Source organism: Octopus sinensis, unplaced genomic scaffold (genome assembly GCF_006345805.1).
Source record: "Octopus sinensis unplaced genomic scaffold, ASM634580v1 Contig13196, whole genome shotgun sequence".
Taxonomy (NCBI): Eukaryota; Metazoa; Mollusca; class Cephalopoda; order Octopoda; family Octopodidae; genus Octopus; species Octopus sinensis.
This window is the reverse complement of record NW_021832858.1, coordinates 24,512-40,185: the sequence shown is the minus strand read 5'-3', so window position 1 is coordinate 40,185 and position 15,674 is coordinate 24,512. Positions and strand designations below refer to the sequence as shown.

General features: G+C 40.2%; 1 protein-coding gene across 1 annotated transcript; it reads left to right on the top strand.

Moving 5' to 3' along the window:
* The first annotated feature begins 457 nt into the window (after positions 1 to 457).
* LOC115229614 (partner of Y14 and mago) lies at positions 458 to 14,303 on the top strand. Its single transcript, XM_029799942.2, has 3 exons — positions 458 to 584; positions 10,621 to 10,717; positions 12,962 to 14,303. The coding sequence occupies exons 1-3, from the start codon at positions 533 to 535 to the stop codon at positions 13,740 to 13,742; spliced, it is 930 nt and encodes a 309-aa protein (XP_029655802.1). The 5' UTR covers positions 458 to 532; the 3' UTR covers positions 13,743 to 14,303.
* Positions 14,304 to 15,674: the final 1,371 nt, after the last annotated feature.

Below are 15,674 nucleotides of genomic sequence, written 5' to 3'. Positions count from 1 at the left end.
AAGAGAGAAAGAGAGAAGATAGTATGAGAGATAGAGAGAGAGAGAAAGAAAAAGATAGTATAAGAGAAAGAGAGAGAGAAAGACAGAGAAGGTAGTATTAGAGAGAGAGAGAAAAGATAGTATGAGAGAGAGAGAGAGAGAAGATAGTATAAGAGAAAGAAAGAGAGAGAAAGAGACAGAGAGAAAGACAGAGAAGGTAGTATGAGAGGGAGAGAGAAAGACAGAGACGGTAGTATGAGAGGGAGAGAGAAAAGATAGTATGAGAGAAGAGAGAGAGAAAGAAAGAAAATAGTATAAGAGAAAGAGAGAGAGAGAAAGAGAAAAGATAGTATAAGAGAAAGAGACAGAGAGAAAGACAGAGAAGGTAGTATGAGAGTGAGAGAAAGAAAATAGTGTAAGAGAAAGACAGAGAGAGAGCGAGAAAAACAGAGAGAGAAAGACAAGGTAGCATGAGAGTGAGAGAAAGAAAGAGAGAGAGAGTTCCGGTTGTGAGGGGAAGTGACGTAGCTGTTCCTTGTCTCAAGTGAACGACATGGCCAGTGTACAGATCGAGCGAACTGGTGTAATACGGGACGAAAAAACAGGTAAATATCGATATATTCATATTGATATCGATCCTATATCGAACACCCTTCATGCCTATCCACAAATATAAAGAAAACAGCGACACCCTACCCGGAGATGCCCCCAATATTGTTTACCAAATGCCTGCCTTCATTAGGGGTTTCTTAAGGTTGTTGTTGTTTAACCCTAGGCAGGCTCTGTTCCCCTTTCATTCCTCTGACCATAAGGTGTGATTCTATGTAGGGCCCACATTATTTGTGATATACAGTTGTTTCTGTTGGTTTTCTGTGACTGCATGGTGCGATTTAGTAATTTAGCTGCTGTTTCTTGCAGGGGGTGAGTCCACGTAGGGGTTCCCTTTTTCCCGTTTAGGGTTTCCAAGGGAGTTTTTTTTGGGTTTTTTTTTTGTCATGTTTGGGTCATATGTTACGTGGTAACTGAATATGAATAATGCTACGAAAGGTGGGGAAAATCTATTTCTTTACTACCCACAAGGGGTTAACACAGAGGGGACAGACAAAGGGATTAAGTCGATTATATCGACCCCAGTGCGTAACTGGTACTTATTTAATCGACACCGAAAGGATGAAAGGCGAAGTCGACCTCGGCGGAATTTGAACTCGGAACGTAACGGCAGACGAAATACCTATTTCTTTACTACCCACAAGGGGCTAAACACAGAGGGGATAAACAAGGACAGACAAAGGGATTACGACGATTATATCGACCCCCCAGTGCGTAACTGGTACTTAATTTATCGACCCCGAAAGGATGAAAGGCAAAGTCGACCTCGGCGGAATTTGAACTCAGAACGGCTACTCATTTCGCCCGGCGTGCTAACGTTTCTGCCAGCTGGGAAACATCAGAGGCAAGCATGCCTCGCTGAGTGAGTAATGTGTGTATGAACGATGGGACACAAATAGGCTTGGTGACACAGAGAGAGAGGAAGAAGCATAAAGAGATTTGTTTTGAGTGGAATCTGATATAGAGGTGTGCATGAGATTCGAATGAGCTGATATAGACATGTGCTGTACAAATAGGGTGATAGTTGGGTACAGCAGTGACAGGTTGAAGGAATTTAGAACCTGCCGAAAGGAGAGAAAGAGTGAAGGCTGATTCCTGAGGGGTTAAACTTCACGGAGGAGCCAACAGTGGACCATAATAGGCGATCAAACGCTTTACTGAAAATCACACCGGCAACAATAATATTATTATTATGATGATATAAGGTGGCGAGCTGGCAGAATCGTTAGCACGCCAGGCGAAATGCTTAGCTGTATTTCGTCTGCCGTTACGTTCTGGGTTCAAATTCCGCCGAGGTCGACTTTGCCTTTCATCCTTCTGGGGTCGATAAATTAAGTACCAGTTATGCACTGGGGTCGATATAATCGACTTAATCCCTTTGTCTGTCCTTGTTTGTCCCTTCTCTATTTAGCCCCTTGTGAGTAGTAAAGAAATAGGTATTTCGTCTGCCGCTATGTTCTGAGTTCAAATTCCACCGAGGTCGACTTTGCCTTTCATCCTTTCGGGGTCGATTAAATAAGTACCAGTTATGCACTGGGTTCAATATAATCGACTTAATCCGTTTGTCTGTCCTTGTTTGTCCCCTCTGTGTGTAACCCCTTGTGGGTAATAAAGAAATAAGTATTTCGTCTGCCGTTACGTTCTGAGTTCAAATTCTGCCGAGGTCGACTTTGCCTTTCATCCTTTCGGGATTGATAAATTAAGTACCAGTTTCTCACTGGGGTCGATATAATCGACTTAATCCATTTGTCTGTCCTTGTTTGTCCCCTCTGTGTAACCCCTTGTGGTCAGTAAAGAAATAGGTATTTCGTCTGTCTTTACGTTCTGAGTTCAAATTTCCGCCGAGGTCGACTTTGCCTTTCATCCTTTCGGGGTTGATAAATTAAGTACCAGTTACGCACTGTGGTCAATGCAATCAACTTAATCCCATCGTCTGTCCTTGTTTGTCCCCTCTGTGTGTAACCCCTTGTGGGCAGTAAAGAAATAGGTATTTCGTCTGTCTTTACGTTTTGTGTTCAAATTCCACCGAGATCCACTTTGCTTTTCATCCTTTCTGGGGTCGATAAATTAAGTACCAGGTGCGCACTGGGGTCAATCCAACTGACCGGCTCCCTCCCTTAAAATTTTGGGCCTTATGCCTAGAGTAGAAAAGATTATTATGATGGTATACGTAGGGTAGGGTAAGAAAATTAAGTGGGATCTCATGCATGTATATGTATACATATACATGTGTTGGCGGGAAATATAGAACCCTCGTAGATGGTAACATATGCATATGTAGTATAGTTCTATTCCTACATAGGTGCTGTTGTGGTTATGTGGTTAAGAAGTTTGCTTCCCAAGCATCTGGTCCTGGGTTCAGTCCTACTGTGTGGAATCTTTAGCAAGCGCATCGTACTTTAGCTTTGAACTGATTAAAACCTTATGAGTGGATTTGCCAGAAACTGAAAGAATTCTGACCTCTGTATGTGTGTGTGTATGTAAATATATAAATATACTAGCAGTATCGCCTGGTGTTGCAGTCAAAAAATCGTTAAAAAATAGGGATTTTCAGAGAAATAAAGCACCTTTTTAATGTAAATAATTGTTGGTGTTAACACGGTCCGATTTCAATTTTCGTTCTACGGAAGGAAGAGCAATCCTTCTATCATACTCTCAATTTTGGTCAACTTGCAACGCAGGGTCTCGGAGGGGATAGTGTTAGTTGAAGGCTACCAAACCTGCCATACACAGACAACTTCAGCTTTATATATATACTAGCAGTATCGCCCGGCATTACTCGAGTTTGTTTCGACCCTTTAGAATTGGAATTTTTGAAAAGTAAAAATTTTGCATTATGTAGCTTGTTATTCTCTTTATGTGAACATTTTTCTGGTTGAAATACACCAAAAAATGACAACACAGCAGTCAAAAAATCGTAAAAAATAGGGATTTTCATAGAAAAAAAAGCACCCCATTTGATGTAAATAATTTTTGGCGTTAACATGGTCCAATTTGGTCAACTTGCGCCGCAGGGTCTCGGAGTGAGATAGTGTTAGTTGAAGGCTACCAAACCTGCCATACACACTTCAGCTTTATACATATACTAGCAGTATCGCCCGGCGTTGCTTGGGTTTGTTTTGACCCTTTAGAATTGGAATTTTTGAAAAGTAAAAACTTTGTATTATGTAGCTTGTTATTCTCTTTAAGTGAACATTTTTCTGGTTGAAATTCACCAAAAAATGGCGACACAGCAGTCAAAAAATTGTAAAAAATAGGGATTTTCATAGAAAAATAAGCACCTTTTTGATGTAAATAATTTTTGGTGTTAACAAGGTCCGATTTGAATTTTTTCTTCTACGGAAGGAAGAGCAAGCCTTCTTCTATCATACTCTCAATTTTGATCAACTTGTGACTGCAGGGTCTCGGAGGAGATAGTGTTAGTTGAAGGCTATCAAATCTGCCACACACAGACAACTTCAGCTTTATATATAGAAAGATTTATGTTTATTTACAAACATATATGTTGTGTGACCACATGACTAACCGCACTGTCAGATGTTATCACACATCGCTGTTCACAGTTGTTTAAAACTTTGTTTGAGCCTTTGAATGATGTCACCTTGCTGGCTAGGCATCCAGGCCAATATTCCCCCTGATAGAAAGGGGGACTCGGGCAATGTGAAAAGAAATGTTTTGCTCAAGAACACACCGTGCTGCCTGGTCTGGGAATCCAACTTGTGATTGTCAGTGCAACAGCCCAGCTATTAAGCCACACGCTTTCATATATATATATATAGGCACAGGAGTGGCTGTGTGGTAAGTAGCTTGCTTACCAACCACTTGGTTCCGGGTTCAGTCCCACTGCGTGGAGTCTTAGGCAAGTGTCTTCTACTATAGCCTCGGGCCGACCAAAGCCTTGTGAGTGGATTTGATAGATGGAAACTGAAAGAAGCCCGTCATATATATGTATGTATAAATGTAGGAGTGGCTGTGTGGTAAGTAGTTTGCTTATCAACCACTTGGTTCCGGGTTCAGTCCCACTGCGTGGAGTCTTAGGCAAGTGTCTTCTACTATAGCCTCGGGCCGACCAAAGCCTTGTGAGTGGATTTGATAGACGGAAACTGAAAGAAGCCCGTCGTATATATGTATGTATATATATGTATGTGTGTAGTATATGTTTGTGTGTCTGTGTTTGTCCCCCCCAACATCGCTTGACAACCAATGTTGGTGTGTTTATGTCCATGTAACTTAGTGATTCGGCAAAAGAGACCGATAGAATAAGTACTAAGCTTACAAAGAATAAGTCCTGGGGTCAATTTGCTCGATTAAAGGCGGTGCTCCAGCATGGCCACAATCACATGACTGAAACAAAAAAGAGTATATATATACATATATATATATATATATATATATATATATATATATATATATATATATATATATACACACATATATATATATATGTGTGTGTGTATGTATAGACGTAGGAGTCGCTGTGTGGAAAGTAGCTCTCTTACCAACCACATGGTTCCGGGTTCAGTCCCACTGCGTGGCACCTTGAGTAAGTGTCTTCCGCTATAGCCTCGGGCTGACCAAAGCCTTGTGAGTGGATTTGGTTGATGGAAACTGAAAGAAGCCCATCGTCATCATCATGATATATGTATATATATGTGTGTGTGTATTTGTGACTGTGTTTGCCACCCCCACCATCGCTTGACAACCGATGCTGGTCTGTTTATGTCCCTGTAACTTAGTGGTTTGGCAAAATATACTGATAGAATAAGTCCTGGGGTCAGTTTGTTTGATTAAATGTGGTGCTCCAGCATGGCCACCATCAAATGACAAACGATCAAAAGAATAAAGAAATATATATATATATATTTATTCATTACTATAAGAAACCGAGAAAAAATTATTGTGGATACTTATTTTATTTGTATCACAATATGAACATAGTAAATAGTTTAATACAAACTAGTACTATGACCCAGCTACGCTGGGTCATAGTGCTAGTGCGTGTGTGCCACATACACGCGAGTACTGTCCAAATTTCCGACCAATCACATACAGCTAGCTGGCATTCAATTGGCGTATCAAGTTTCAGGCATTTTGATTGGGTTTTGGATAGAAAATTCACAAAAAAGTCACTTCTGTTGATTTTTTAATGGCTTTGCGGGGTGACTGGGGAAATGTAAAGATGTGCACGACCACCCTTGGACGGTTTTCAATGACCATAGAAAGTGCGAGCCCTCTAACTGAAAAATTGTGGATTTGTATAAAGGATACACACACAGACAGGCATTTTGCCGTTTATATATAGAGAGATAAGGCGGCGAGCTGGCAGACAAATTAGTGCGCTGGGCGAAATGCTTAGCGGTATTTCGTCTGTTGTTACGTTCTGAGTTCAAATTCCGCCGAGGTCAACTTTGCCTTTCATCCTTTCGGGCTCGATAAATAAAGTACCAGTTTCGTACTGGGGTCGATGTAATCGACTTAATCCCTTTGTCTGTCCTTGTCTGTCCCCTCTATGTTTAGCCCCTTGTGGACAATAAAGAAACCATATATAAGTGGTGCCTACATATGTTTCAATTTGGTCACTATGTAAACGGTGCTCCGGAATATTCTTACCATGTTAATAGTTTTTGATGTAAAAAATAGCAATAAAGTGACCAGGTATCATCAGGGCAATCTTATTCAAAAAATGCTAATGCTTACATATTTTTCCCACAGGAATAAAAGTTGGCTGCAAGGAGTTTTCTAGAGAAGTTAGCTAATATATATGTATGTGTGAGGTCGCATGTGTTTTCTTTGTATGTCGAGTTGGTGCAGAATAGCATCCTGGGGAAACCTTCCTGAATGACACCAAATGTTAACGAATGCAATGTTTCCCAGACAGGTGAGAAAACTTACCTGAAGTGATTGGGAATGATAGACGTTGATATTTTGCTATTGTTATATCTCGCCAGTAGCACTTACTTGGTTCACATTGACACGAATTGAATTACTAGTCTGGGACATAGATGCAAAGAGTGCGAAGCCTATTTGCTGATGTGCTGTGGCATGGCACATTTGAAACAATATTAAATTTGGAATAAAAAGCAGCTCTGATTGTGTAAGCATTGTTCACACATACACCGTATATGTACACCAGATTACCTGTGAGATAGCATCTTATGTGTGTGTGTGTTAGCTCCTACACACATTTTTTCTCTCCTTGTTTTTTTCTGTGTATCTTTCTGTGGAAGAGCGTAGGCTCAAAACGTAAAAGACTTTTTCTATTTCCATTCCTGAGCGCTATACTAATACATTTGTTTGTTTGTACTCCACCTGCCTTCATCTTTTGTTTATTTTCATAAACTTTCCCTTTATATATATATATATATATATATATATGCTTATTATATTTATTATTATATTTATCTTTTTATACTCTTTGTTTAATAAAAAAAAATTTTAATTTAAAAATTAAAATTTTATATTTTATATATATATATTATGTATTATATTAATTATATATATATTGTTTGTTATTTATTGATTGGTTTATGTCTATCACTGTTTGAGTTGCCTAATAGTGGTTTTATCTCTAATTTAATTTACATATATATATATATATATATACAGATAACAAATTCTCAATATAAAATAGTGTACATTTAAGCACAAGAGAAAGCTACCTTTAATGGTAGTTTCCTTTTGTGTTTAAATGTACACTATTTTATATTGAGAATATGTTGTCTATTGACTTTTTATACATGCTAGGCCACTAGTGGTGAAATTTCTAAAAATATTCAGCACCCTATATAATTTATATATATGACACGTAAAAAGCACCATCTGTTCGTGTCCATTGCCAGCCTCGCCTGGCCCTCGTGCCGGTGGCACATAAAAAGCACCATCCGTTCGTGGCCGTTTGCCAGCTCTGTCTGGCACCTGTGCGGGTGGCACGTAAAAAGCACCCACTACACTCACGGAGTGGTTGGCGTTAGGAAGGGCATCCAGCCGTAGAAACACTGCCAGATTTGACTGGGCCTGATGAAGTCTTCTGGCTTCACAGACCCCAGTAGAACCGTCCAACCCATGCTAGCATGGAAAACGGACGCTAAACGATGATGATGATGATGATGATGATGATGATGATATATATATATGTATTCAGTTGAATATGGTACTTAAGTTAAAGGCACCAGAATTTAGTATGGTATTATCCATATAATTCAAAATGGGGTGATTACAATCAAAATAAGCAACAAGGATATCCAGAGGTGATACAGTACGATCGTTTCATGCGACTCCATTTAATTGAACAATGCAAATATTACATCAATTTTAAAATGCAGAGCAATCTTCAGCCACATAAAAATAGAATTTAGTTAAATTCAAAGAATTCATTTGTATATTTTTCCTATTATCCAAAACCACAAAGAGTATAAATAGATAGACAAAGAACATGTTTCATCAACAACATCATAGTTGTAACTGATATTTTTTCACAGGAAGACACTGCTTATCATTAATTTTATTTTGTTATTCAGATTTATTAATGGGGGGTGGGGTTAGTTCTAATTTATAGACTAGTTTATCAAAATCTTGTACTTGTGTTCTTTGCTTGTGAGGAACCTAGCAGAACCTCCTCTCCACCTTCTTGGATGCAGCACATATCGACACATCTCCATTCAAGCAGAAACATTAGTACGCCGGGCGAAGTGCGTAGCCGTATTTTGTCTGCCGTTACGTTGTGAGTTCAAATTCCGCCAAGGTCGACTTTGCCTTTCATCCTTTCGGGGTCGATAAATTAAGTACCAGTTACGCAGTGGGGTTGATGTAATCGACTTAATCTGTTTGTCTGTCCTTGTTTGTCCTCTCTATGTTTAGCCCCTTGTGGGTAATAAAGAAATATATATATATGTATATATGTGGAGGCGCAATGGCCCAGTGGTTAGGGCAGCGGACTCGCGGTTGTAGGATCGCGGTTTCGATTTTCAGACCGGGTGTTGTGAGCGTTTATTGAGCGAAAACACCTAAAACTCCACGAGGCTCCGGCAGGGGGTGGTGGCGATCCCTGCTGTACTCTTTCGCCACAACTTTCTCTCACTCTTTCTTCTATTGGCCTGCTCGCTTAGCCAGCGGGGTGGCGTCATTTGAAGGCTAAAACAATGCGAAGCGCATTGTGACCAGCGATGTGTAGCAACATCTGATAGCCTGGTGATATATATAAGAAATATATACGACGGGCTTCTTTCAGTTTCCATCTACCAAATCCACTCACAAGGCTTTGGTCAGCTAAAGTGGAAGACTCTTGCCCAAGGTGCCACGCGATGGGAATGAACCCAAAACCATGTGGTTGGTAAGCAAGCTACTTACCACACAGCCACTCCAGTAGTAGTTCTTCAATAAAATGGCTCCTGAAACACTCTTGAAGGTCGTTAGTGATTGAAATATGAGCAAGAGATGGTTCCCTGACTCATTGAAGGATTTGAACGACTCATAAGGCCATGAAATGCCTGCCTGGAAAGTGGACCTAGAATTATGAGAATTATGATAGGAGTGGCTGTGTGGTAAGTAGCTTGCTTACCAACCACATGGTTCCGGGTTCAGTCCCACTGTGTGGCACCTTGGGCAAATGTCTTCTACTATAGCCTCAGGCCGACCAAAGCCTTGTGAGTGGATTTGGTAGACGGAAACTGAAAGAAGCCCATTGTATATATATATATAATAATAAGAGTAAATAATTTCTATAAAGGCTTTTAAAAAAAACCCAATTATTTACTGGTAGAATTCGGTATGTAAATATAGCCGATTACCGGCAGGAACTTCTGTAAAGTTCAGTATATATATTGTATATAAGAAAAAGGGACAGGCAAACAGGTTGCTTGACCGCATACCGAAAAAATAGAAATAGCAGTCAAGAATGCTTATTTCTATCAAAGTTGGACTCCGGGCATGACAAACCCTGTAATTCACATATGCAAAACAGAAGGAATAGATAACGAAAACGAAGTCTGGTGGTTATCTGTGAACATCATGTTTCTGGATTATAAATATATTGAATATATATTCCATATATATTTTTGATATATATTTCATATACATTGCATATATATTTCACATCCTTCTTCAGCACAGCTTTCCATTGAAAAAGATTTATCAAATGCTACGTACCTCAAACCTTCTGACCATGCGACATCAAAATATTTGAAGAAAGTGAGCAAAAGCTAAACCTACATAGACGTTTGAATTCGTAAATCTTCCCTCCAAAATTTTGCCATGCGCACTACAAAAATAGTTCCATAAGATGGGGAACTATTAGGTTGTCATAAGGGAGTGAAAAATCCAAATAGTAATATAATAATAAGAGTAAATAATTTCTATAAAGGCTTTATGTGAAATATATATGCAATGTATATGAAATATATATCAAAAATATATATGGAATATATATTCAATATGTTTATAATCCAGAAACATGATGTTTTCTATTTTTCGGTATGCGGTCAAGCAACCTGTTTGCCTGTCCCTTTTTCTTATATATATATATGTAGGCACGGGCATGGCTGTGTGGTTAGGGAGCCTGCTTCCTAGCTATATGGTTTCGGGTTCAGTCCCACTGCGTGGCACTTTGGGTAAGTGTCTTCTGCTATAGCCCCGAGCCGACTGAAGCTTTGTGATTGAATTCGGTAGGCGGAAGTTACTGCCGTGTGTGTATATGTGCGTGTAGGTGCTTGTGCCTCTCCGAAAGAGAGAAAGGGTATATGTGTGTGTTTGTGTGTCTGTGTTTGTCCCCCTAGCATTGCTTGACGACCGATGCTGGTGTGTTTATGTCCCCGTCACATAGCGGTTCGGCAAAAGAGGCCGATAGAATAAGTACTGGGCTTACAAAGAATAACTCCCGGGGTCGAGTTGCTCGTCTAAAGGCGGTGCTCCAGCATGGTCGCAGTCAACTGACTGAAACAAGTAAAGGAGTAAGAGTATGCACACACACACACACACAACTTCTTGTCTGTCTATGATAATGATAATAATAGCCTGTCCCTAATTGTTTATTACCAGGGGAGACGTTTATTCCTGCCTCAAAGAGACCCGACGGCACCTGGAGAAAACCTCGTCGTGTGAGAGATGGCTACATACCCCAGGAAGAGATGCCAGTGTAAGTCCTCCCATGATTTCTTCTTTGCTGCTTTTAGTTCTTACTGAAAACATCAAAAAACAGGGAAAAAATCCTTAAATTAAAAACCAGGTTTTTTGTTGTTGTGTATCTCTGGTTGAACCCTAATCAAGTAGGCTATTGAGGAAAGCCCACCTTGTCCTTTTTCAAAGCTGTAAAAAGCACCATCCAACCGTGGCCTTTTGCCAGCCTCGTCTGGCACGTAAAAAGCATGCACTACACTCACGGAGTGGTTGGCGTTAGGAAGGGCATCCAGCCATAGAAACATTGCCAGATCAGACTGGGCCTGGTGCAGCCTTCTGGCTTCCCAGACCCCAGTTGAACCGTCCAACCCATGCTAGCATGGAAAGCGGACGCTAAATGATGATGATGATATATATATAAATTTATAAATATAAATTAATAATTTTTAATTTTTAACTTTAAATTTAAATAATTTAAATTTGAAATTTGTATTTTATATATTTTGTATATTATATTAATTAATTTTATTTCTATGTTTTGGTTTATGTTTTTCACTGTTTGATTTGCCTAATAGTGGTTTTATCTCTAATTTAATTTACATATATATATATAAATACACACACATATATATACATATATATATATACACATATATATATATATATATATATTATATATATATATATATATGCTGAGACCCTCTTCGGTCATGACTGACCATGGGATTGCACCTAGAAAGTTACCCTCCCAGGCACAAGTCCGGGCAAGGTTGTTTTATGGAAGACCAGCAGTCGCCCATGCATACCGTCCTCCCCTCTCCACGCCACCAGTGTTATCCAAGGGCAAGGCAAAGGGGCCGATACAGCTTGGCACCTGTCACATCATTTCTACAGCTGAGTGAACTGGAGCAACATGAAATAAAGAGTGTCTTGCTCATGAACACAACATACAGTCCGGTCCGGGATTCGAACTCACAACCTTGCGATTGTAAGCTTGCCGCTCTAACTACTGAGCCATGCACCTTCACATGTATATATATATATTATGTACACACATATATATATATATACATATATGTACACATATATATTCACATATATATACACACACATATATATATACATATATACAGCCACACCATAGATAGTCTCAGGAAGGACTTGATAAAAATATTCAAGGAGTTCGGCCTGTCCATGGTAGTTACCACCAACCTGACTACGGGGACGTAAACACACCACCATCGGTTGTCAAGCGATGTTGGGGGTACAAACACAGACACACACACATATATATATACATATATACGACAGGCTTCTTTCAGTTTCCGTCTACCAAATCCACTCACAAGGCTTTGGTCGGCCCGAGGCTATAGTAGAAGACACTTGCCCAAGGTGCCACGTAGTGGGACTGAACCCGGAACCATGTGGTTGGTAAGCAAGCTACTTACCACACAGCTACTTCTATGCTGGAATATCATTCTAAAACTATTCTGGAATATCCTTCTAAAACTAAGCAATCATGCCATTTAAATTTGATAGCTACAAAATAATCATCATCATCATCATTGTTAACGTCCATTTTCCGCGCTCGCACGGGTTGGACGGTTCGACCAGGGTCTGGGAAACCAGGAGGCTGCACCAGGTTCCAGTCTGATCTGGCAGTGTTTCTACAGCTGGATGCCCTTCCCAACGCTAACCACTCTGTGAGTGTAGTGGGTGCTTTTTACATGCCACCGGCACGGGTGCCAGTGTGGTCTGGCATCGGCCTCGATCGGTTGGTGCTTTTAACGTGCCACCGGCACAGGTGCCAGGGGAGTCTGGCAGCGGCCACGATCAGTTGGTGCTTTTAACGTGCCACTGGCACAGGTGCCAGGGGAGTCTGGCAGCGGCCACGATGGGTTGGTGCTTTTTACATGCCACCGGCACAGGTGCCATTGGAGTCTGGCAGCGGCCACGATCAGTTGGTGCTTTTAACGTGCCACCAGCACGGAAGCCAGTCAAGGCGGCGCTGGCATCGGCCACGCTCGGATGGTGCTTTTTACATGCCACCGGCACAGAAGCCAGTGAAGGCGGCACTGGCATCGGCCACGTTCGTATGGTGCTTTTTATGTGCCACTGGCACAGGTATCACAGCTACTATTTCCATTGATATTTATTTCGATGTTCATGTACTTGTATTTCGATGTTCCAAAACTTTTATCAGAATAATCTGATTGCTAATGTGTTAGTGTCATTATATAATGCAAATTAATTTCTCTTACAGGTATGAAAGCAAAGGTATGCAGTGGCTAAACAGCATGCCTAGTCTACCCCCAGGCTTAAACCCGACAGAACCAGCCACAGCTAAACCAGTCAAAGTCTCGAAGAAACAGAAAAAGAAGTCTCAGACAGATTCCGTGAAACCGCCGCCGCGAGAGGTTGACAATTCAGTGGAGTTTGTTGCTCGTAAACTTGACGACCTCACCTGTAAAGATTCCCGCAAGAGCCAGGAACCTTCGGAGCAAGAGTTTAAAGTGGTGACCTCGAAAAAGTCCAAATCTAAATCTAAGGCCGCTGCGGAGAATGTGACCACTACGACCACCACTACCACCACCACCACCACTAACAACAACAACAACAACAACACTAACACTAACGCCACCCCTACAACCGCCGCCGTTACTACCAACAACAACAACAACAATTGTAAAGCGAACTCGACTCAAAAAACAAGCAAGTCCAAGGTGAAAGCGACCTCCTCCTCCGCCAACACCACCAACACCACCACCGCCGCCACTGCCAATAACAATAAAAAGAATACCAACAACAGCAACAGCGGTGGCGGTGGTGGTGGTGGTGATGGTGGTGGGGAAGTTGGGGACGGGGTCCAGACGGACCCCGGGAAACGGCTCCGAAACCTAAAGAAGAAACTGAAACAGATTGAGGAGCTGGAAGCGAAGATCAAGGGCGGACAGCTCAATCCGAGCCAGGAACAGCGCGAGAAAGTGACTCGGAAAAAAGCTGTCAAGGCGGAAATTAAAAAACTGGAGGCCATCGTCTGTTGATTTTGATTGGCCTCGTTAATTAATCAATCAATCATCAATCACTGGTTGGCATGGTAAACAATAAAAGTCAACATTGGTTCGTTTTAAGACATTTTGCTCCACCATCTCCGCCGCCGCCGCCACCACCACCACCACCACCACCACCACCATCATTATCGTCATCGTCATCATCATCACATCTCACTTAATTACTCCTTGCACGAAACAACAGCAGCATCAGCGGTGGTGGTCGTGGTGGTGGTGGTTGTCGTGGTGGTGGTTCAATCGAGAGTCTGGAAAATGGTGCAACCGTGTGAGCACGTGTGTGTGTGTGTGAGCATGTGTGCGTGTGTGTGTGTGTGTGTGCGTGTGTGTGAAGGAGGACGTGGGTGACGTAAAAGGGTGGGGTTTGAGATTAATTGTTTTTTTTTTCCTTTTTTTTTTCTGTCGGTGTAATCGTCAAAGAATCCATTCATCTTCTGTCACAGTCTATCAAAGACAACGAGTTTATTTGTGCGTGGTGTGTTTTATTTTATTTTTTTTTTTTTTGCAAAAAAAAAAAAAGTTTTCTTTTTGTGTTTATTACTTGTTATTTCATTTATTCATTTTTGTTTTAATGAACATTTTGAAAAATAGACGTATTTATAGGCTTTGTGTATATATATATATATATATGTATCTGCGACGATTTCATCTCAATCGAAGGAGAGGGGCTTACTCCGTCCGGGTTGCGGATCCGTGGAATAAACTGCCGGACGAGTTAGTGAAGATGCCGACGACCGCTCAGTTCAAAGTCTCCCTTGACCACATGTGACCTGAACTCTTTACATGAGCACCACCCTGTACATAACTCCATGTCCCCCCTACATGGCCTTGCTTTTTGCTTTTTGAGTCAAAAATTAACTAACTAACTAACTAACATATATATATATATATATATATATAAAATTCTAATACATGTGTATATTTAAAGGGCTAAAAAACCACTAAGTGGTCAGCCGTATGCTAGAAGTAGATCACCAACGATCAAACTACAAAGAAAAAACTGTTCCCTAGAGAAAAATTCAGCGGACACCAGAACAAAATGCGAGCAGGACAGATGAAAATCTTTATATATAAAAGTGAAGTTGCGTGTCTGTCTCCTACGATTTAGATTCCTAACTACTCCCACATTTTGCGGTGCAGTGTAACCAAAACCGGGTATCTTATAGTCGTGATTCATATCGAGCCCTTCTGGGTATTAGCGCATGTCTACGATGAGTCTACGATTTTAAAAAAACATTTACCATCATTTTTTCCCATTTTTAATGCATTTTTTTGCTATTATATAAGGGAAGTAACTCTCTAAAAATGTATTTTTAAATCTCAGAACGTAAAAAGCTACAGTAACACTCCCCTTTGTGGTTAGCGATATTGAGATGGCTATTATACTTTACATCTCTAAAATGCTTATATAGTTATTTCCCTTACAAACCCGAGCAACGCCGGGCGATACTGCTAGTTATATAAAAAACAAGAATTACTCGCAGACTGGCGGTTTCACCTATTAACTAATGAATCGCTTACGTAATCCCTCGTCCGTAGACTCATCAGTGCGATTGTTCCACAGGCAATGTAATTTGTAAAACTAACCACCAGCTTTCCGTATAAAAACAGACACGTGCTTAGTTTCACCGATTACATTGGGGTTAATTTCAAATTTTAAATGAGTTTTTATATGTATATATATATATATATATATACATATAAAAACTGGTGTTAAAATAGTGGTATTATTAAATTAATATCTAATTTTTTCACCCTCATTTTTGTATATATATATATATGTATATATATATATGTATGTATATATATATATATGTTTTTATATGTATATATATATGTTTTTATATGTATATATATATGTTTTTATATGTATATATATATATGTTTTTATATATATGTATATATGTT

Bases quoted from the DNA above. Each gene is read 5' to 3' on its own strand.
- LOC115229614 (XM_029799942.2), top strand. From the start codon at position 533: ATGGCCAGTGTACAGATCGAGCGAACTGGTGTAATACGGGACGAAAAA. The intron at 585-10,620 runs GTAAATATCGAT...GTTTATTACCAG, and splicing joins AATACGGGACGAAAAAACAG to GGGAGACGTTTATTCCTGCC. The intron at 10,718-12,961 runs GTAAGTCCTCCC...TTTCTCTTACAG, and splicing joins CCCCAGGAAGAGATGCCAGT to GTATGAAAGCAAAGGTATGC.